The sequence below is a fragment of the Chaetodon auriga genome, chromosome 7, assembly GCF_051107435.1.
Source record: "Chaetodon auriga isolate fChaAug3 chromosome 7, fChaAug3.hap1, whole genome shotgun sequence".
Classification (NCBI taxonomy): Eukaryota; Metazoa; Chordata; class Actinopteri; order Chaetodontiformes; family Chaetodontidae; genus Chaetodon; species Chaetodon auriga.
Window position 1 is genome coordinate 12,803,797 of NC_135080.1, and position 23,337 is coordinate 12,827,133.

Sequence of the window (23,337 nt, forward strand, 5' to 3'; positions counted from 1 at the left end):
GCTGTCTTTGCGGATAGAAAGGAGATGGATGACCGTCTGAGCTTCACTCAGATGATGGAAGATTCAATAATTAATGAGGAAACATGTGTGTGTGTGTGCCTGTTGTGTGCCTGTGTGTCTGTGTCTGTCTGCGTCTGTGTGTATTTAAGAGGTGTGGTTCCTGGTAAATCTTTCAGCTTTGCATCTATCAGTTAGTCATGAACCTGCTCACACCTTCACCAGAACACACACACCATTTCCTTCTGACTGCTCCTGCTTCCTTTAGCAGTGTCAGCCCACGCGTCATTTAATGACCTGCGGCATGTACACACACACACACACACACACACACACACACACAACATAAACGCTGACCAGGGCTGGATGGTCTGTAAGGTTTGTGTGGGAGTCAGATTAAGTTGTGGTTTGGTTTTATTTCACTGTGAGGCATTCGAGGACTCATCTTAAAAGGATTCTCAGTGAGATCAGAGCAGAGAAAGAGAAGAGCTGCATGTTTGCAGCTTCACATACTTCTTTGTTCAGATTCGAGCTGCAACAATTAGTTGATGGATCAAATTAGTTAATCGAAAGAAAAATAATCAGTAAATAATTACAATAATCAATCCTTTCAGTTGTATTTTGGAAAAAAATACCATATTCTTTAATACCAACTGTGAGGAATTGGCTTTTCTTTGTCATATGTTGTTGTACACTGAATATCTTTGGGATTTGGAGAGTTTTAAGATGTCATCTTGTGTTTGTGGCACAGTGAAGAGCATTTTTTGAGTTGCAGCCCTAGTTCAGATGCGTACTGCAGCGTGGATGCATGTGGCAGAAAACGAAGACGGTGCATCATCTCACAACCATTTTAGCTGAGCAGCTGCAGGGCAGATTCGTATTTGAGGCACAGCTGACGTGTTAAACAAAGATCTGCATATCAGTTCACTTCACCGACACACAACTGAAATAACAGAAACATTTAGGCCTCATTAATAGTTAATTGCCTATCTGCCTGTCTGCCATTTCCCCCTGTGTGTGGGTGTGTGTACAACCTGAGTGTGATTCATTTTGATAGGCAGTTAACTGTTGAAGGCCTATTTTGGGATTTTTTAGGATTATTTCTATTGTTGGCTCGTCTGCAGATTATCTAGAGCACGAGGTGACGTCTTCAGCTGTCTCCTTTTGTCTGACAAACAGTCTAAAACCCCAAGTATATTTAATTTACTATCATATAAGAAGAGAAAAGCAGCAAGTCGTCACATTTTAGAGGTTGCTTTAAATGTGACTGAAGCTGTGAAATAATTACAGATTAATTTTCTTTGACTCATCGTTTTAGTTTAAACCCATATAAACAAGAAATAATGATATACTGTAGTGTTGTGTGTTTTTATGCATCTGCTGTATATGCTGCATGGTTACATACAGTACATTAATGCAGATGAGACATTTTCCTCATTCGTTGAGGCACCGTGAGTCACCGTTTCTCTCAGTATATTTACGTTTCATCCTCTTCAGCACTTTGGTCCCTTTGAGAATTGATTTCCATTCATCCATTTAGACCTGATGTTTTCCTCATTCAACCTCAGCTCATTCATATCAACCTGGGGACAAATTAATCATGTTAGGTATTGACCCGGGTCAGACTGCCAGCGTGATAAATAGGAATCAGAGCCATTCAAAACATATTACATCATGAAACTGTCCAATGAGGAAATCTCACTGAGAATAATAAATATGAATGATGGTGGACGACTGAAGAGCAGCACATGGATAACTCATCTGCTGTACTATAATTTAAAAAATGATCCTAATCCTACACACACACTTATATGTAGTACATTTTTTGTTTATGTCAATAAATTTTACATATGTAACCCTAAAACTGATTTAAATGTATTTTTGGTTTGCTTTTTTCAACTTTTGAACCCTCATCACATGTTATGTATGTTGAGAGGGTGATATTTTTCAAATATCTGTTTAATAATTTACAAGAAAAAAGCTTTGATTTGATAAATGTCAGAAAAGAAATATGTTTAGGTGTCTATCTCAACATTAACTATTGCTAAAAAATCCTTCACTGACATTTGTGGTCCCCAGAGGTTGAATTGTGATCTGTATGACTCTCCAGTTCTGTGGTTTATGTTAGCATTTGCTAACATTTGCTAACATGGCAGCTGCTCATTAGCAAACGTTAGCATATTAGCACGCTAATTAGGATGGTGAACATGGTAAACATAACACCCGCTAAACATCAGTATGCTAGCATTGGCATTGTGCACATGTTAGCATGCTGATGTTAGCATTTAGCTCAAAGCCTCACAGAGCAGCTAGCATGTCTGTAGACTCCTTCTGTCAGTTACCTCAGTCTCAAATTTACAGTTTTTTTGTGAATGCTTGCATTGGAGTGAACCACTGACCTAAAAGAATATGATAACCAGCCTTTGCAGATTACAGACACAGAGTAACTGTAACTGTACTCACATGTGGTTGAGCACAGACAGAGGAAGGTGAGAGGCCAGGGAGGAGGCCGCCTCCGTTTGACCCTGAAAAGGAATTTCTTGCTCTCTCAGGCACTTTTAGATAATGCATCAGGGATTAGAGCATTGGGGTGGCAGTTGCAGATTTACTAGCTCCACTCCTTCGCTCTCATCTTCTCTGTCATTGGCTGTCTCCTGACCCTCGGGGATCCAGCTGGGTTTCATGGTGTTAGAAATCTGCTCTGCTCCTCATAGGAGTTATTTATGTCTGAGCACCCTGTGCAGCTTTTTCTTTGTCTATGTCCACAGTCATTGTGTCTTCAGATATTAGTCTTTTCACAGACTCTCTCACAGATTTCTCAAACTCATTTCTTCCTCTGACCTTGAGCATCATTATTGATCGCTTTGCTGTAGGTTTTGTAATATTTGGTTTTCCTGCAGTTTGTATTTTCTCCACAGTAAGGTGAGAGAGACTGCTAAGCTTTTCAGCTTTTCATCCAGCTAGATTTTGGGATTTTTCAGGGCATCATAGCAGAGTGGGCAAAGACTCTCTCTAAGTCTTTTCACACTGATAATCCTCTTATTCGTCTGTGCCGATGAACACACAAACACAGTCACCCAAAAACGCCCAAGTGTGAGCACACATTCGACACACTAACTGTAAAAAAGCATTTGATTTTTCCATTGTGGTGCTGTGTTGTTATTTTTTTTAACTCATGGGGGCCCTGAGTTGTAACTGAGCATTGCTGCCTGTCTCCTCCACCTCTGAGATAAGATTCTTGTCCTGAAGGCATCTCCATCTGGGAGTCACTAATGTATTCACTCATGTCTTTAATACTCCCAGTCCCAGCTCTGCTCCAAGAGGTTTTACTCTGAAGGAACCTTAGAGCATTAAGATCACTCCTGTGTGCTCCCACCTCAGGTATGACTTTGCCCCAGCAGGGGTTTGCAGGGGATGTTTGTGTGTGTGTGTGTGTGTGTGTGTGTGTGTGTGTGTGTGTGTGTGTGCGTGTGCCATGAAAGACAGTTATTGAGTGGCAGAGAGCCAAGACAGCTGAGTAGCTCCTGGCTCGGTGCTGCGGACGTCTTCTGAAAGCCTTGACCCACTTCCAAGTCTCCTCCACCCACCCACCCCCCACCCCCCCGCACACCCAAACATGCTGCATACTGAAGCAGCTCTGCTTCAATCTGCTGAGCTGCAGTGGAGCTCTGCATGCAGATGCCGACAAGAGTGGGTGTGTCTGTCTGTCTGTCTGTCTGTCTGTTTAATAAATAAATTGTATGTGTTGCAATGTGTGTAGCTGTGTGTGTATGTGCAGGCTTACTCGAGGTGCAAGTCCTGGGGCAAAGTCATGGAGAGTTGCTGCTTCTGCTGAATATATTAATGAGCCCTTCACTAGTTATTATTTTACCAACGTGCCACAAGCATGTTCAGCAAAGTGTCGTCTTTGTGTGATGAATATCAAAGAGGAAAGGAAGACCAATTCTCCTACAGAAGTGGTCTGTGTTTTGTCCAACCACGAGTCCCAAATCTGAAGATATTCAATAACTGTCGAATAAGATGAAGAAAAGCAGCAAATCCTCACTAATGACAAGCTCGAATCAGGATGTGTTTGTCAAACAATCAATTGATTATATGAAATGGAGTGATGTTAAGGACAAAGTATGCATTGTAATCACTGTGTTATTTATGGCTGAAAGTAATACTTCATTTTAACATTTCATGTTTCTCGGGCTTTGAACCTGTCCTGAGGAGTGCATACATGAAACATGTTTGGAGAAATGAACGCATTTTCAGGAAGATAAGAAAAAATATAAACCTGATATCTTTAGTTTCTTGAGCAGCGAAGTAGCAGCAACCAGCACATTTATCACATCACAGCCAGACACTAAAGACTCCGCCGTATCACGAAAATGAAGAAATTTGAAATTTATGTAAATGAACATAGCAGGAAATTGGGACGAGACAAGGGGCAAAGTAAATGCTTCTACTCCAGCCTTCGAAGCCATGCACATTGTTTGATATTTTCAGAGCAAACAGGCCTGGATTTAAGCTGCTCCAAGCAGGGACGAGGCCAGACGGCTGGCTGATTGGAGGCAAGCTCCGCTGGGAAGGAGTGGAGACACTCACTTAGTCATGGCCATTAGACACAGAGATTTATCCAGATTACAAACAAGCACAAACACGCACATGCAAGTGCTCTAACTCACACGTACAGAAATGCTTTTATCATAAGCAAAGGGATTAGCACACATTTTGGCCTCATGCAGAGCAGATGTGCCTGCCTGCCCACATCGACACATGTATGAAGACATAATGTTTACAGTGACACAGGTGGAAACACATTTTCTCACAATAGGAAGATCAGAAAGGTGCCACCTGATCTATTGTGGACTTCCACCTGGTGTATTCAACAGATTGGGCCTGAGTCATATCAGATTGTCGTCATCCTTCTTCTGAAATCATTCTTATCATCTATCATCACTTACCAGGAACTAACCTTTACTCACCTGTTTCTGTATTATTTTGAATATCAAACCAGCATCAGTAGAGGTCTCTGTTATTATTATTTGCTTTGTAAATGAACTCAAAGCGTGTTGCATCATTATTTCCTCCCGTCTGTCTCCAGCTCCTCGTCATCCGCCCTTCACTCTGTCAGCGTCTGATGTCTATCAGGCTGACGTCAGAGCAGCTTGCTGTTGAACTCTGGTGACAGATGGACAGACCAGACAGAGCTGTACACATGAACATGTCTGATGGGGCTCAGTAGCAGACTGCCTGTGCAAAAAGTAGATGTTCAGCCAATTCAGCACTTAAAACACGATATTGATTAACACAACCTGGAAAGAAACACTCGACAACACAGGTTCATTTTAAGAAAATCAAGACACGTAATGCTGCTGTCAGCTCCTGGATCACTGCACATACTTACCTTCATTTCTGCTTTTTTTGCGTTTGAGGAATTAAAAATAATAATTTCTCCGAATCCAACTTCTAAAATATTAATGTTTCCAGTTTTTTTTTAACTTCTCTATGACATTTTAAAAAGTCTGTCCCTTTACTACAATCAACATTTGGCAGGACTCGCATTTGTATGCAACCCTGAAAGTGAAGTTAGCAAGCTAGGCTAGTTAGCCCTCACTCAGAAAGAGGAAGATAGTTAGCCTAGCTTGCTAACGTTAGCTGATAGACCGCTAGCGATAGACATTGCTTCTTGTTAATGGTATTTCAACACCTGCTGATTCATTGACAGCTTCTGTGCACACAGTGCTGTCTGTCCCACATTATTTAAAGAAGGATGGTTAGCAAGTTTTAGCTAGCTGCCTTTCTTTCATGGTTTCAGTTGAGGTGAAGCAAAATAAACAGACTGTCGAAACTCTCCCAACAGGTATGCTCGTCCTGTAACCTCAGCACTCTGATGTTATCCGTCTCTACACGTTAAGCCAAAGTCAAAACAAACACGATGCACACTCATGTGGAAAAGCATGTTGTTGTATTCGACTGCAATGACGTGGTTTTGTCTCATGACCAGTCATAGATGTGTGTTTTGGTGTGATCTCATTTGCCTGCTCCACCTCAGTTGGGGTGGTGAGTGATAGAACTGCAAAGGGACTTATTATCACCATGAAAACTATCATTTGAGGCCCTGCAGGATGTCATTAGGAAGGTTAAAGTACGGTGCCGTACACCATAATATTCTATCAACACGGTAACATCTTCGTTTGGTGTGCGGTGCGTTCATTTCCTGGAGGTCTAAACTGCTGATTCAGTGACACACACGTTTTCTGCTTTTTTGGCTCACACAAATTTGGATATATGTTACAGTTGTGACTGAAAATGGTAGTTCATTGATTGAATCTTTAATTGAAAGGCGATCAGCTTTTTTCATTATCAATCAATTGTTTTAAGCTGTTTATAAAGCAAAAAAAAATTGGCTCTAGCTTTTCAAATGTGAAGATGTGGGGATTGTTTTGTTAACTAACATATAATTATGGTAGAAGGTCACTGTTTATGACAGAAAATCAGTGATTAATGGACCAATCAGGATGCAGTAATTGCAGTAGATCGTGCCACATTTGTCTCTCGTTTCTTCTGGATTTGTATGTCACTCATGTTCAGTGTTAATCCAGAGGAGCAATGACATGATTTTATCTTCAAGTGGTAATTAAAAAGTGTTGATTGATTGCTCAGCTGCTCATGAATCTCTTTCCGTCTCTTCCTCTGTCAGGTGTTGTGAGTGCAGCGCCTCGCTGTCCCACTGGTATTATGAAAAAGATGGACGACTCTTCTGCAAGAAGGACTACTGGGCCAAATTCGGGGAGCTGTGCCACGGCTGCAATGACCCGATCACCACGGGCCTCATCATGGTAAGAGGATCCATCTGCTGACTCTCATCTCTCATCACCATCCTGGTTCTTTGTTTGCTGATAGACCTCGGGTTGCAGCTTGGAGCTGTGACGCTCACAGCATGCACATACATGCAGGAGAGCAAACACACACCTGAATCCATACGATTTCAGGCTCCCCGGTTAGTGTGTGCCAACATGCACATAGGATCAGTGCCAGACCTGTAACTGACCCTGATGGCTTTGGTTGCTTTGTCAGATTGTGTTACAGACCACCAGTGAAAGTTGAGGCTGTTGTTGTGACACGGGGCAGAGAGTTTCATGTGCAGAATAGATGTGGTCACGGCTAAGTGCTGCTGCATTATAGAAAAGACAAGAGCGTCAAAGGGGAGTTGTGTCTATTTGTTGATTAGTGATGGAATCACACACATTCAAAGCTTGAAGAAACTGATTAATACTGCATGTCTGTGTAATCAAATATGTATCTTTATATCTCTTACGACCCTATTTCCCTGCCGGGAGGAAAGCCAGCTTCATTAGTCTGTTTTTTGTGGGGTTTTGGTAGTCTGGCTCCAAATGAACTCACCTCTGCTGCGGTGGTCGGAGAGGTGCAGCTGAGGCCGTGTTCATGCTGAATAGACGGGGCAGAGCAATCTTCATGGTCTTTTCAGCATGAAAATAGGCTTGCATTTCTGCCTGGTCAGACCACCTCTTAGTACAAATGCAAGGCCATTTTCAGGGTTTTAGTTTTCAGAGGCTCACCTCTCCAAAATCACACACAAAAAACCCAGAACGTAAGTAGAATTTTGCCTCTATTAGTACAACTGCTATGCAGTGAAGCTGTGTCTGTGTCGATATAGCTGAGAGGATTTCTTTGTTAATGAACTAGTTGATCAACAGTTTTGATAATCAGTTAAACATTTAAGCCATTTAGTTTCTCCATTTTGAGGATTTGCGTCTCTTTGTCTGATGCGATAATAAACTGAATTTCTGTTTGGAGTCAGACAAAACGAGACATTTAAAGGACTTTAGCTGAAGGGAAGCTTCAGTTTTTCTGTTTTTTATTAAAGATGCAATAATGAATCTGTGAATTCGGAGTAGAAAACAACCCTTCCTTGCAGCCCTTCTTCCACATGTATTTTCATGTCACTTATCAGGTGTTTTGCCAGTTTGTCCTGTTTGTTTGAAAAGTGACAGAGCGTCTGAAAAGGAAGCTTTTCACAAGCTGCTGGGTGTGTTAAGAAATGTGTGTGCAGTGTATCAGCGTTCAACAACAGCAGGATTTATGAAGCACATATTCCTCCCTGCTCATTCATCACTGGTAAACTTTGCAGAGTCGGTTTTGGTAATCCTTGTTGTTTTCGCACACCAAGGTAAAATTAGACTTATCAGCCGCAGCAGCAGACGATATGGAAACTATGTCAGCTGTGCGTGGAAATACGTGAGGCTCATATTCTGGAAAAGCACCGCCTGTCTACTTAGCATGAAGCTTATATGACAGGGAAATCGTCCACAGAGAAAGACTAACTAACCATTTGCATTTCAGAAGGCGTCATTAGAAGCTGACAGTGAAAGGTTTGTGTGCTGATGTGCTTTTCGAAGTGGAATTTAACTTTGTACACACGTATGAGTGTTTAACTTCAATTCTTAGGTTTAATTTCAGACAAAATATCAGTGCTGTCAAATTGTTATTTAAATGTCCTTTTTAGATTAAACCTGAGAAAACCGAGACTATCGACTAACTGACTGACTGTCGGTTGTCCTCCAATAAAAAAAGAGAAGCCGGTTCGAATAAAACGCTGAGTTCATTCAGTGCACATAAAGTATCCTCTCTGACACATTTGCCTCATGGTCAGATGCAGCAGCCAGCAGCTTCTGGCAGGTCATGTGTCACGGCCGCAATGAACAGAAATCATTCATGCCGTTCTCTGCATCTGTGTGTGTGTGTGTGTGTGTGTGTGTGTGTTTTATCATCGCCTACAGACAGCTTGCCCTTTGCAGTGCAATCTCAGTAATGAAACATGTAGGAGAGTCTAAAGTGGATTAGGTGGGGGGATTGCTGCACCACCTCTCCTCTTCTTTCTCCTTCTCTGCTTTATTGCTCCTCTTATAGTGCAAAGACGCTGATTAACTGTCTCTGCTGTTACACTTTAGTAAATTTGACATCGGTCAGCCAGTCAGGCTTTAGCTGCCAATGTGGTCAGAGCAATTGTATTACAGTGTCGACTTGCAGACCAAGGTCAGCTCCTTTCCTCTGTGCCACACCCAGGACGACGGAGATGCCTGCTCCAGTCCTGCACAGTCACTCTGTGCAGACTAGCAGGGACACACAATCATATTTTTAAAATCCAGTGACGCCTCTGCACCTGAAAAGCTGCTGTCACCGCCAGAGAAAACATATCGAGCTCCATGATGCAGCAATGAGTCAGAGTCTGCAGACGTAGAACTGATGGTCAGCCAGATAGAAACAAGTATGAACTGTGTTTGCGTTTCAAGGGAATTTTGTCAGTCCTGGCTCAGTGATGCCCACCATGCAAGCTGACCCTTGCTTTACTCCTTTAAAAAAATCAGTTTCAGCATTTTTTCACTATTCTGTCTCACTGCTGTGCTCACTTGATCTGACCTGATGTGTAGCTTCATGGCCATGCTGGCTTCATGCAGCGATTGAAGTGTGTGGATGTGAGAGCTGCTGAACCACAGACATTCATGATTTCCATCATTCTGAGCACTTTTAGAAGTTCTCGTCTTTGTTGGTTAAATTTCGCAGCCTTTGAACGCTTCAGAACAAGTGGACCTTGAGTGCAGATTGCTGCTTTTCACAAGTTCAAGAGTGAACCATCAAGCTTAAAATGACTTGTTTGCTCATCAGTGAACACCTTTGAAAGTGTGAGTGTATGCCTTTATATTGTTCTGTCACAGCAGCCCTGTGAATGGAGCCGTTGTCTTAACTGAATACCATCTCTTATACTGAGGACGCTTGTACAGTGTGAGGATGCTGGTGTGTGTGTGTGTATGTTTAGGTGCAAACAGGTGTGTGTCTGCAGCTTCTGCTCCTGTCAGCAACTTCAGCCTTGAGTAATCTAGTCGTAATTCAGCGACTAGTTATTTAGTACCCTTGCTGAGACTGATCTATGTGCTGAATACTGAGATAACTGATGTCATTTAATTTTCTCTCTTCCCCTCACTCGATCCATCCACCTCCTTCTGACAGACAAATGTGCAGTAATCCCATCTCCACATTCAGTTTAGAATCAGTCAGCCTTTCTGCAAACAGGTCAGGGCTGAAAGCCAGCTGACGGGAGCGGGGCCAGGCATCGACCTGGGCCTGTTAGATGTCCGGAGCTTGGGAGAAGCTTCTGGTTTCACCCTCACTGCGTTATCTTTGCCGCAAAGCTCCGTGGACATCAGTTCAGTGTTGACCAGGAAGACATTAAGGATTCATTACCATGGCCTTGAATCAAACTTTCTTTAACTTAAAGACTGAGTGATGATGTAGTTGATGATGGACTTGAAGGCGGAGCATCATCGCTGAGGCTTAGCCAGTCAAGGATCTGGACTCGTGGGGTTATTTTTGGGAGACATATTTGACACATGTAACGGCGAGGCTATGCTGCAAAAGAGCAGAGTAGGTGTTCTGAAGAGCCAAAGAGGGCAGTCGATGTCGGCTGTGCTCTGACCGATCCACATTAAATACAGTTTCTTTGTCAGTATCATCATATAATTCAGTGTTTCTGCAGTCAGTTGCAGTCATTCAGCCATGGGGGCCCACTGGCTTAGATTTATTGTCCCAGCAAGCCCTGGCCTCGAGGTACCTGTATGTAAGTGATTCCAGTGATCCATGGAAATGATGAATCTGCCTCATCCTGGTTGCCCCACATGTCAGTGATTTTGTATGAGGCTTTTGAACTGTCATGTTTTCTGTCACCTTCACAGCACCGAATCACTGGCTGTTAGTCCATCAGGGCCCTGTTGTTTCGACACGACCAGGCGTGAATTTGTGTTTTGTTTGCTTTCATTTGTTAGGGTTGACAGAAAAGCTCCTTATCGTGGGGGCTTTCTATGGTTTGTTTGTCTCTTTCTGTGTTTCAGAGATTGCAAGAAGTACCAGAAACAGTTGGAGGTGAAATCCAAGACGTTTCCCAGAAATCACACAAGCTTAAGATTCTTTGGGGGTTTTTTTGGCATCCTATGTACCCTTATGAAATTCACAGCACATGTTCTGCAAGTTCCATCATGTGCTGTACTTCTGCCCTCATATCACCTTTCTACCAGGAAATGTTTTGCGTTTCAAGCCGGTTGATACAGTTGGATCTCTTCTGTAAATATGATTAGAAACAGGATATTTTCTTGCAAACGAAAAAGGGGGAAAACAAAGACAAGCAAAAAAGCAAAAGATGAAAAGAACAAGTAAAACATGGACATCACTGGGGGCTGTGAGTTGTCGTAAATGACAGACCCGATTGTTCCTGGCAGATACACACATACATGTGTGTCCTGTAGTGGCTCTGTTAATTAACTTTTGCTACTGTCATAATTTAACAGCTTAAAAGATGAAACCAGAACAGTCCCAACGCTTGTGGGTTGGCTACCAAACCAATGGAAAGTCCCAGATCTGCAGTGTACTTTATCAACTCCCACTGGTGTGAGGTAGCTCAGTGGTTGAGTGGGAATCTGCCAGTTGTTTCTGTGAATGCCTGATGATTATTTTGCCTCTAAGTGAAGACAGACACATGTGTAATAAGTGTTGTGAAATGGTATTTGTTAAGATGTTGTTGCTGTCGAGGTTGGGACATTGTTTTCTTAGCAACAGGATCAGATGTTGATGATCTCATCGGTGACGTTGAACGCAGCTCTCTGTCACAGTAGAAGCTTATTGCACATGATATTTATGATAAGGGAGAGTTTTCTTTTCGTTGCAACACCTCAGAAAGGTCAGAGGTCAGGCTCACATATAGAGGGTTGTACTGATGCAGCTGCTGGGGCCTCGCTGCTCATCCACTGGAGCTGGATGGCTCCATGTTGTGATGGAGGCTCAAACTTTAGCCTTTATGTTGATTTTCTGCTCTCAGTGTGATGTTGGATAATGTTGTGTTTCTAATTTTAAGACCCCCTCCAATGACAATGTCCTTATGGTGTTTTCCTATAAGCTTCAAGACAAATCATGAGCGAAATAAGAGTATTTCTACTGTGGAACTGCAGGAAACCAACAACCAAACCACTCATGGTTTCATATGTCACATACCTAAACAACCAATCCCGACAAATTGTGGGGGCTTTACGGAGGGCATCAGAGGAGACTATTGGTATTTTACAAGCTAAGTTTCACTGTTGTAGTGAAAAAAAACACTGGACAACAGTAACCCAGGCGAGCGATAGATCCACACATACTCAATGAAAGTTTATCTTACATTTCAGCCATTTCAAGGCATCAAGGGATTTTTTCATGTAAATAAATTGTAAATATGTAATTTTGCTGTACAGACATGAGTTTTTAGTCAATGCGAAGAGAAGAGAGGATCTTTAAATATTGGAGTTATAACACTTGACATTTAGAGAGATCATACCCTGGCCGGTGATCTTCACTGAAATGTTTTTTTGAACCTTGTTTAGCATTTCCTCTTTCCACAGTGGAAACACTGATGCAAGCAGCAGCCTCTGTGGGCTGAAACCCCCCGTGGCACGGCTGTGGGCTGCTGGGTTTCACTTCTGAGTGGATTTCACTAGACTCATTGAACATGAAGAGCATTAGATTGTATATAAAATTGATTTTATTCGGTTTTATACTGATTTTATTCCTATGTTTTAACTTATGCACTATTTTATGTATTCTCTTTTTCTTATTCTCATTTTACTAGTGTGATTTTCCTTTTTATGAATGTTGTATGAGCATTGTTGAAGGGAGCCTGAGATCAAGAATTTCATTGCCAGTGACTGCTTCACTGTAGTTGTTACACAATGGACAAAGAACTTGAAATTTCCCCTCAGCTCTACAGACTTCAGAGCTTTTTGTTTTGGTTTCGTTGATTTCATTTCTCCTCCTTCACGCCAAACGTCATTTTTGCTGAAGCAGAAAGTTGTTTTCAGCAAAGCAGCTCTAAACACCAAACCAAATGGCAGACAGACAGTTAGCAACTAGCTGGTGAACACAGTGGAGCATTTAGCAGCTAACGAGCCTGATATTTTTCCCGTCAGCATCGGAGGAGACCATTAACAGAGCTTAGCAGAGATTGAACATTGGACAGGATGATCATCGGCTGGATGTGGCAGCTGTTTGCTAACAAGATTTCCATATCAACTCCAAAGGTAACACTGTCAGCGTTGTTGTGTTCACCGCTTGTTTTTGTGCCAAGCAAAATCAGTTATTGCAGGTTAAAATGCACAAATATTATGTCAAAGTAGCAAAAGTAGAAAACAGTCATTAGGTTAACACAATGACTCAGTGTGTTTTCCAGTTATATCCACCTAAAGTTGGCTAACATTAGCTGACTTTAGCCTCCATGAGACTCTGGTCATGCCATACAAGTAAAGCTGAAGTGGCGTAAACCCTCAGTTTAATGATTTGAGCAAGAATTTGTTTTATTCATGATGTCAACTTTAATTTCTCAGGAGACGAAAGTCTTATTTTGTCTTCAGGAGTTATGCCGTCCTGCTTTGAAAGAAATGTACTCCATGAAATACCTGCAGACAGGTAGAGAGACGATGAAAGTTTCATTCCTGCATCTGTGTTATCGTGGTGTGTTGTCTGTCGTTCCCTCAGATCGTTGGCCACATGCAGAGGGTTGTAAGATATTTATAATCTACTGTACACTGGTGATGGGAGACAAATTATCAGCTGCCTAGAGACAGAGAGAGTCAGAATTACAGAGGAGGAATGTATTTTGAGACTCGCTATTTTTCACCGTTACCATTAATTATACAGAGAGAAAGTCTGTATGTGGGCTGAAGCTCAAGCTTATTCTCATGTTTGTGATGTGGGACAGTTTACTCGACTGTAACCCTAAACACGAATGATGCTTTTTACTGGTAATGTAGTGAACATGACAGATGATGTTTAAAGGTATTAAGCTCATAATGATGTAATTGAAGTCAAAGCTGAAACCTAACCCTAACCCTGGTCATATTGTGCATCTACAGACAAAAAAAATCACAAAAAATCCATTTCTTTGGAGTCTTATATCAAAATTGGTTTTCTTCCTGTCAAACAAAATAGACATGTGCTTATGTCGGCTTGAAACAACCAATTTCAACCAATAATATCATAACAATCAATCAATCAATCTACAACTTTTAGCAGTACAGAGCTAAGACTCGTGTTTGCTTGCTAGCAACAGCACGGTGCATCAGTGCGTCTTCAGTGTTCACCTCAAACCCTCTGTGGGACGGATGAGGGGTTCATCTGCCCACTGTGGTAACCCGAGGTGATGAAGGTGTTGAAGGAGGCGAGCAGAGGATGTTTCATGTTTTTGTACCAGCCTCTCTTTACAGCCTGTCTGCAATTATTTAAGAATTTAACATAAGAACAAGGAGGCAGTGGCGAGAGGGCATCTGACCGTCTAATAATATCTGCCCACTCAGATGGCCCTCCACCACTGGCCTGTAGCGAGGGGAGGGGACGGTTGGCATGCAGGCCATGTGAGGGACATGAGGAAAGTGAGAGAGGTGGAAGAAAGAGTGACGCAGCAGCAGAGATAACCCCAGGAAGAGAGATTATACGAGGCAGTGGAGGAGAGAGGTAGAGAGGAAGGACAGGGCGAACAAGCCAGCCGAATGCTCTAATAAAGACAACACAAGCACATCAGACAGTGTTACTTAATGCTCAATGCTGTGGGACTGTGACGTGTCCTCTACATTTAGAGAACAACAATTACACAAGTCCACATGTGACTGAGGACTGTGTCTCTGTTGAAAGTGGGCATTTTTGGCATTTTCTTGGTTTCATTTTCATTTTAGTGAAATCCTGGGGGGTGCCATCTGACAATGGTCTGACAAGCGAATAAACTTTTACTTGATCTGTTCATCTATTGGCTGTTTATTTGAATATTTCATTCAGCGCTCTAAAAAATCACGATCATAATTGTTTTATGTAGTTCACTGGAGTCATTTATAAAGCATAGATGTCCTCCTTTTTCTGGTTTCACCCTCTCAGATTTAAAGATTTGTTGCTTTTCGCTGGTTTCACATCATTGTAAGTTGGGTTTTTTGATTGCCATGCAGTCAAAATGAACTACTTGAAGATATCAGTCAGGCATTTGTCACCTGTTTCTTTACCTAACAATTGGTCAGTTCATTCCAATAATTGACAGACTAATCAATAATGAAGATGATCTTTTTGAGCTCTAATAAGGACATGTTGAGGAGCAGCATAATTAACTGTAAGTTAAGCTATTTGCTAGTGTGCAGCTCTAAATTATTTTACCATTGATATGCTTGAAGTGATGCTGTTATGCCTTTGTTTCACTACAGCATGACAAAACCAATGAAAGTCAACATGAATAATTCAATAATTAGCTAATGAAGAACATTATTGCCCCACATAACGTCCTGTAAGTCAAGCCTGTAGCTGTTTTCACTGGTTTCGAAGTGTGATTGCAGGAATGGCAGCATGAGAGAGGAGGAGGAGGAGGAGGAGGAGTGAGGAATTTTCTGAAGACACCAGGGGGTGAGGGTGGAGGGGGGTGTGTGCGGTTGAAGCAGCCGGGTGGCGCGTGTGCAAGGGGAGGGGGGGCGGGGCCAAACAGGAAACGATGAGGTCATAGCAAAAGTGAGAGAGAAGAGGAAGGGAGGGGGGGGAGCCAGGAGGAGTGACATTGATTCAGAGATGAGCTCAGCTGCAAAGGCGTGGGCTGCTCCCTCTCTCTCTCCTCCCTCCCCCTGCTGCTCTGCCTCTCCGGCCGGTTTGGCCGCTGCCAGTGTTTTGTTGTGACAGCGGGGGATTCGCCTGCCACAGTAGAATGAACTAGATCAGCGAGGAGAGACGCCAGCTCTCGCTGACATGGTGGGAGACTTGTTTTTCTGGAGCTTCTGCTGTCTCAGGCTGTGGAAAAGGGATAAGAAGGTGAGGCGTTCACTGCCGCTGCTCCGGGCTGCTGGGGGTCTGATGTGCTGTGCTGTCGTACATGAGGAGGCCGGGAGGCAGGCTGATCAGATGGTTTGCCGGCTGCTTCTGCAGACACTCCTTCCGTCTTTTTCTCTTTAATTTTAAAGCTGAAGCTGAAGCGTGGTCCCATGTGCTGCAGTGTTTGTGTGTCCTTTTAAAGTGGGTCAGTGTATTGCTTAGTAATTACAGTTCTGTTCCCCTTTTTCTCTGCGGTGCTCTAGTTTTCTTCCTTTTCTTTTTTTTTCTTGTCATGAAAAACTGATGAGCCATGGCACGCGTGCTATTTTTAGAGAGCATTCATACTCGGACAAAAGTAGGATTTAAAGTGTGTGCGGGCATTCAGAGACGAACAGCAGTCGTGTCTAAAAACTGTGTCACAGCGCTGTGTTATTTTTATTTACCTCCTACATGCACTGCAAACCACCGTGGATGTGAGACTTGCTCAGAAGAGGGAAGAAGCTGAATACATGAGCAGCATTTCTAAAGCTACGGCCTGTGTGCACTGTGGTACTGTACTGTTAGTAGCTGAAGGGGGGTTTCCATTCAGAGGGCATCAATGTGGGCTTCTGTCTCCCCTCTCAGGCTCTCCAGCCAATTGTATTTGACTGAACGATGTGTACTGTAGAAAGTCTGAAAGGGACTCAGGATCATGTCTTCCTTTGACTTTATTTCTCCTCCAGCACTCTTGATTGCAGCAGTGTGAAACATCTTGTTCATATATTGTGTTTTTATCAGTTAATTGAAGAATTCCCTTGGACGGGATTTTGGGGTCTGACCCAGTTGTAGCTCTCTCTGAGGGGAGCATCAGGTACCTATTGCATGCGTTGCTTTCAGTATTTCTTCAAAACATCCGCATGAGGTAACTTCATGAACACAATTCTGAGGTTATTTGTTGAACCTGGGAGCTCGGTCACATATGGACTGTGTTTTTGAGTTTAGCCAGTGAAGGAGGCTTTCGAGCAAAGTTCATTACATCAAACGTGAGGTTAAGCAGAGCCAGATCTCCCATAATTTAGCGAGGCCATTCAGAAGCACCTTCAGCAGTGTTGTTATGAGGTCATGGTTCTGCATTTAGCCGGAGCGGAGTGAAGTCAGAGGGTCCAACGGGTGTTTATGTTGGAGGTTCCTGATGAGGTCCTCCTGCATATAAACACATGAACTGTAGAGCTGAAGTCATATGTGATCAACCTCGCCATGTGTTCAACAAAACACCAAACTGTACAAGTTTTAAAGTACTAATTTGGTCTATGAAACAGTCCAGCACCTGAAGATATGTCGTTTACTGTCACAGAGGGCCAAGAAAACCCAGCAAATATTCACATTTTAGAGGCTGGAAGCAGACAATTTTTGGGCTTTTTTTTTGCTTAAAAATAATGATTTCTCAATTTTCAAAATAGTTGATTAATTGACTGTCTACACACCGATAAGGTCTACTTAACACAAGTTTCTCTACTGTGTCCCCAGAAGTAACAGGCTGTCTGATTAGTCAAGCGTATACTGCAAGAGAATACAGAAACAAACAGTATGAATAATTTAAACATTATAGAAGTTAAGCAGGTTGTAAAAATATTTAAGAACTGAATATGTTGAATGTTTAATTTTTCCCTCTGGCACCGTCCTCATTTCCATGTTACTTTTATGAAAATGAGATTGAGATTCATTAGCAGATGTAATCAACAAGGATGAGCTGATGTCATGGGGGAAATCCAAAACATGTAGAAATGATTGAGTTTGACACATGACAAATAACTAAGAAGCAGATTGTATGAAGTGTTTTCTTTAAATCATTTACCTCTGTTATTATTCATATCTTAAAGTTTCCCTCTGAGTCATTTGGTAGCATGTATGAGAGTCACTTCATAGTTTTCGGCTCAAATCTAAACACTTAACATTACGTGTGAACCAGCTCTCATGAAGTGATGACCTGAGCTCAGGAAAGGTCAACATGGGTGACTGAAGGAGTTCCCTGACTTACTACCAACGTGTTTCCTCACTGTTTAGTGTCGCTGAGAGCATTACGCCATCGTAAATTCCTCCAAATGGCTAAAAAGGGTGTGCTCACATTCCAGTCAGCTTAAGGTCACACATGTAAATCATTAAAAAACAAGCCCTGACACTAAAGGCCGACAGTCTCTGTGGCTGACCAATTTTATTTTTCTTTGGTAATGATACATCCTACTCCAGCACTTGAGGAGTGACCGGGGTTTCCTATCCTGGTCCTCAGGAACCCTGAAGGGTTTATAAGAAGATTACAGGAGTCAGAGACAAGAACTGAAAACTGGGGGGATTTTAAATTACATTTCACTAAATTAACCAAACTAAATTACAAAACACCTTGCAAATAATGTGACACTAAAGTACCAAATACGGTTAGCAAGGTTAGCATAATCCCATATTCCCCTCTCATTCAAATCTGCATGAATATTAACGTTGAAATGCATAAATGATAATAAAAACAACACCTGCATATACAAAGGATTAAATTGAAGATTTTTTGGCCCCTAAAACTGTGTTTTTTGTCAGATATGCTTCAACTTCGTGATGCTACCGTTCATATTGCTGCTAATTTTTGATTGAATGAAGCTTCAGATGTTTGCCATCACTATTCATTTGCTAAGACGGTTCTCTCAGTTATCCCCTGAACGAGGGACACATGACACTGTCTCTGAAGTCAAGGTAACTATGTGGCCTAGATCTCCATCACACACGGCAGCCGAACGTCGTGCTGCAGCTTGACCCACCCTTCACCCCTCCCCCAGGCGGCCATGTGCACACGGTTTGGTTTGCTGTCGCTAGAAGAGGCGGCGAGGCTGCACGACGCGCAGTCACACACTCAGGAGCATGATGAGCTAATAGACAGATAATGAAATACACTCGCAGAGGCTTGAAGACACACTCGGCCTCTGTGGGGCGTGACGATAAAAAGTGGAAGCGGTGCTGTGTTTATAACACGTGATGTTTCTTGAATCTGTCTTTTGAAAGCCGTCACATGGTTTGATGTCACATTGGATGACGATTTATTTTGAAATTTCCCTTTCTCCCCGTCTGCCACTTTGGAGAGGAAGCATGTCCTAAATGTGAGGACAGCAGCTGTCGCCTGTCTAATGTTGTTTTTGGAGAGGGTGTGTGCATATGGGTGTGTGCGCGCTTGTGTGTGTGTGTGTGTGTGTGTGTGTGTGATGCCTGCATGGCAAGCAAATGGCAGCCACAGTGTCAGGTTGTGCAGAGCCACACACCCTTTTTATCTCCGTCCAGCTGTCCTCTCTTCCTGTCTTTCCCATTTGTGGAAGTGACACACACACACACACACACACACACACAGAGACAATTCTCAGCTAGCCACAAACAAACATGATGCTAAGTTCATGCAAAGTTTGTTGTATTTAACTTTAAAAGGTTCTTTCTTTTACTCCTCGCTCTCTCATGCTGTTGTTTTTTGTTGTGTTGTGTTTACACTCACTGTCGATGTCAGACAGTAATTGTTTATGTCTCCTTTTTATCAGGATACTTGGAGGACAAATAAAGAAATTAAGTTGGTCAATAAGCCCTACGGCTGCCATGTTCCCTTGTCCATTACAAAGCCATTACATCTGTTTTCCCTCCCTCTTGCTCTCTCTCTCTCTCTCTCTCTCTCTCTCTCTCTCTCTCTCTCTCTCTCTCTCTCTCTCTCTCTCTCTCTCTCTGCTATGATGTTGTGTCAGCATGACCATTAAACAACATGTCCAGCAAAAAGGTGGAAAATCCTCCTTTTATTTGTTGCATGGTCAAGCGTTGCTGTTTTGACTCCAAAAACAGGAAAAGAGATGATTGAACCTCAGAAGTACAGTAATTTGGGATGTTTTGTATCAAAGCCAAGTGGTGGCATGTTTTCCTGGTATTTGGCTGGAAGGAGCTACTCAGATAAATAACTTAAAAAGCAGTTAATTAATATGCTTGTACAGTGTCGTCCTGCCTGCAGCCGGAGGGTCCTCTGCATGTGTTTATCTGTTTGTGTGCGCTCGTGGTTTCACTGCTGCTCTCTGAGGAGGGTGGGGCAGCAGACATATGGCCGTGTGCAATGATTTTATTGATTCTTTGATCCTCACATTTTCTTCCCTTTTGTCTCAGTTTCCCCATCTTGTTTCAGTTTTATGGACCATTTATGAGGAGCGTTCCTCTCTTGGGACGATAAGTAGTTCTGCTTTCATTTTCACAGTCGGGGCTTCATCCATGAGCTCACATTTTGCTCCTCAGTAATGTTGGTTTTGATACACAAAAGCCTGTTTTACGAACAAAATTTAGTAAAAGTTTTAGGCTGCAGAAATCTTTTAATTGTGCATTGTAATAACAGGACTACACAACATTCAATTTCTCAGTTTTACCTTTGCATTGAATTGATTGTTCTTTGTTCGGCACTCGTCCGTGCAGTGCCCCTCCTCACTCCTGGTATAGTGAATTTGCATTGCAGATCATTGCAGTTGAGAAGTGCTGTCAGGAGGGCCCACTCCCTCCAAAATTTTCTGCCACTCAAAGCACAAAATGAAACCACAAGCAAAGCCTCAGGGGAGCGAACAGCTCCGGCGGACTCGACCTTTACCGCTGAACGTCGTGGCTCATGTTTAATCATAAAAGTCGTTAGGTATTTGAGTGGGCGGGTCATTTGCATGGATGGCCACAAATTACCTGAAGGACTTAAAAAGGGTCGATACCTATATGTGTGGAGATGCGGGGCCACTTCATCGATTTCTTAGTCGATCAGAGTGACAACACGGGCAAACAGCGTTAATGAGCAGCAGTGAAAGTGAGATGATACACAGTCGAATCATTTTTTCAGCGTCATTAATCTCATCATTTTAACAGTGTTCGCTTTTCTCCCGTTGGTCCTCAGAACACCCAGAGCTGAACTCTCCAGCGGCTGCATCATCCTCAGATCTGCCAGTGTGATTAATCTGCTCATTGCCTGCTCTGTTTTTTTTGGCCATAACTCAATTCCCTCTGTTGTTTGCAAAACTGCCCTAAGCTCTGGAGGGGGATCTGGCAGCAGCAAATTCAATCTCCCAGCTCAAAGTGACCAGACCTTGCCCTACTTCTCCGACCAGTTATTAAATCCTCATGTTCCCTGTTGCTCCAGTCATATCAAAAGCACTGTTGTGAATTCCTGCCCCGCTGTGTTTTTAAGGAGAGATCAGAGAGCAGCGCCTTTGACGTCCGAATGCATCAAATTTTCACAACACATAGGAGGCAGAATTCCCTTTTAACTGTGTTTTTGGTTTTTCTCCAACAGGTCGCAGGGGAACAGAAATATCACCCAGAATGCTTCACCTGTCTGAACTGCAGGACGTTCATCGGTGATGGAGACACGTACGCTCTGGTGGAGAGATCCAAACTCTACTGGTGAGCCTCAAACACAATATTTGAGATGTGCTATCATCCGAATGTCACAATCAAATCAGGCTTGTAGGTGTGAGATGTAAACCTTGTTCCTCAGTCTTTAAGTGGCCTAATGTTTTAACACTAGCAAAAACCCTTGTGCAGTTTGTGGTACAGTAGCTGTGGTCCTCCCTAATTTACCAAATTATTAACTTAACTAGGTAATTTTCATAATTCCATCTTCTGCAGCAAACTAATCCACTTGCAATCCCCTTTGAAGTGCAACCAAAGCCACAAAAAATGAAGACGAGGCCAAAGCTGCAGTTGATTGACAAAGTCTTAAATTCATGCGGCTTATTTTGAGCTTCAAGGGACTCGTTGACGACGTCATGACCAACTGTGGTGACAGCTGACTCAAAGCACGGTGTAAATTCACAGCAGCAACAGTTTTACTGCAGATGTTGGAGCTTATTTTCTATAATTTGGTGCATTTTTGTGGTATTTTGTCCTAATTACAGTTATTTTAAGGTGCTGATAGCGATGTACTGCAACAAATCACTCAAGACACAGTAGATTCAGAGCATTTGCATAAACATATCAACAACTCTGTGTGTTTCAGGCTCAGGTTGCTCTTGTTGTCGCTGTAGGCTTGTGTTAATGTGAAAGTCAAACAAGCTGCATTACACAGAGCTGCAGACAGACAGACCAGCCTTTGTCCTCTTCTCTGAGTGGATGTGGATGATTATCTCAGTTCATCACATTTATTGAGTGATTTACCAGATCGGGTCACATCATGCAGGAAAATCGAATGAATTAAAATGAAAATTTAGCAGTGGTGTGTTGGTTTTGAATCATTTCATAGCTATTTCATGAGTCCTCCATACATTCCCAGCATTCCTTGTGTTTTAGGGAAACATAGTCTTGTTTGTAAGCCAAACTCATGAAACAGATTTTGACTTATCAGAGGTCATGCTGACCCTCAAATCTGAACAATGACAGCACAGTGTTCTCTACAAAGCAGCTAGAGCAACATCTTGTCAACAACATGTGACGCTGTAATAACTGTTGTAATGAGAGCTTGACGTTCCCCTTATGATTGCATGGATGTTTATAGAGCCAGAAACCTCAATAAGATTCACATTTTCCCCTCGTCCTTTCTTTCTATCCCACCTCCCCTTCCTGTCTGGCTCCAGCGGTCACTGCTACTACCAGACCATCGTCACCCCGGTGTCGCTGCCGGACTCGCCATGCTCACGGATCCCTCACACCGTCACGCTCGTGTCCATCCCAGCCTCCGCTGAGGGCAACAACGGACGCAGAGGGCGAGGTTTTTCTGTGGCCATCGACCAGCCGCTCAGCCCAACCAACGGCTACAGCCCTGAACACGGACACACCGTCAGAGTCTCCCAGTGAGTCTGTCTGTCTGTCTGTCCACATTTCGGTGTGTGTTTGCACGTTTTGTGGATGAGATGTTGTTGTGTGAGGAGGAGAGACTGCACCAACAGAGGTCAGTATGGTGGAGAAGAAGAATGGTAGATTAAAAATGGAAGACAGTGTGATAGATGAGATTCATTTAAAATGTATAACAGAGTGGAAGGAAGAGGAAATGAGCTGAAGGCGCTGTTGTTCAAATGAGCTGAGACTTTATCTCAGGTGTGTGTCCAAAGGAAAATGTGTGCACAAAGGTTTGAAAGGTGTTTTTTCTCTGCTTATTGTTCTTATTGTTCTTCTTTATTCAGGGTGGACGCAGACTGCATCAGTCCAGATGTGAAAAACTCCATTCATGTGGGAGACAGAATCCTTGAGATCAACGGGACGCCCATCCACAACGTCCCTCTGGACGAGGTATTCACACACCATCCCTGAAACATTGTTAGTGAAATATTGTACATGTGCATTATTGAATTGTCATGTGGTTGAGGACAGAAAAGTGCCAGCATTTCTGAGAATTACTGAGAATCTCAGAGGTGTCCTAAAAAATACTTCCCTCTCAAACCTTGAACTTATCGCAGCACTGTGAAGCATTAGAGCATATATTTAGTTATAACAGCCGTCTCTGCTGTTCTAATTGTGGACTGATCAGCCCAC

The 23,337-nt window shown here is 42.8% G+C and overlaps 1 protein-coding gene across 3 annotated transcripts in view; it reads left to right on the forward strand.

Annotated features, from left to right (window-relative positions):
• Positions 1–23,337, forward strand: part of limk1a (LIM domain kinase 1a) — a 46,892-nt gene that overhangs the window by 15,455 nt on the left and 8,100 nt on the right. Inside the window, exons 3-6 of one of the 3 annotated variants that reach the window (XM_076734625.1) lie at positions 6,686–6,824; positions 21,164–21,273; positions 22,443–22,658; positions 22,989–23,094. In XM_076734625.1, the coding sequence (XP_076590740.1) occupies positions 6,686–6,824; positions 21,164–21,273; positions 22,443–22,658; positions 22,989–23,094 (571 nt within the window). Of the gene's footprint in view, positions 1–6,685; positions 6,825–13,027; positions 13,107–15,555; positions 15,859–21,163; positions 21,274–22,442; positions 22,659–22,988; positions 23,095–23,337 lie in introns of those variants that run through there. The other 2 variants (XM_076734627.1, XM_076734626.1) reach the window with 2 other exon arrangements.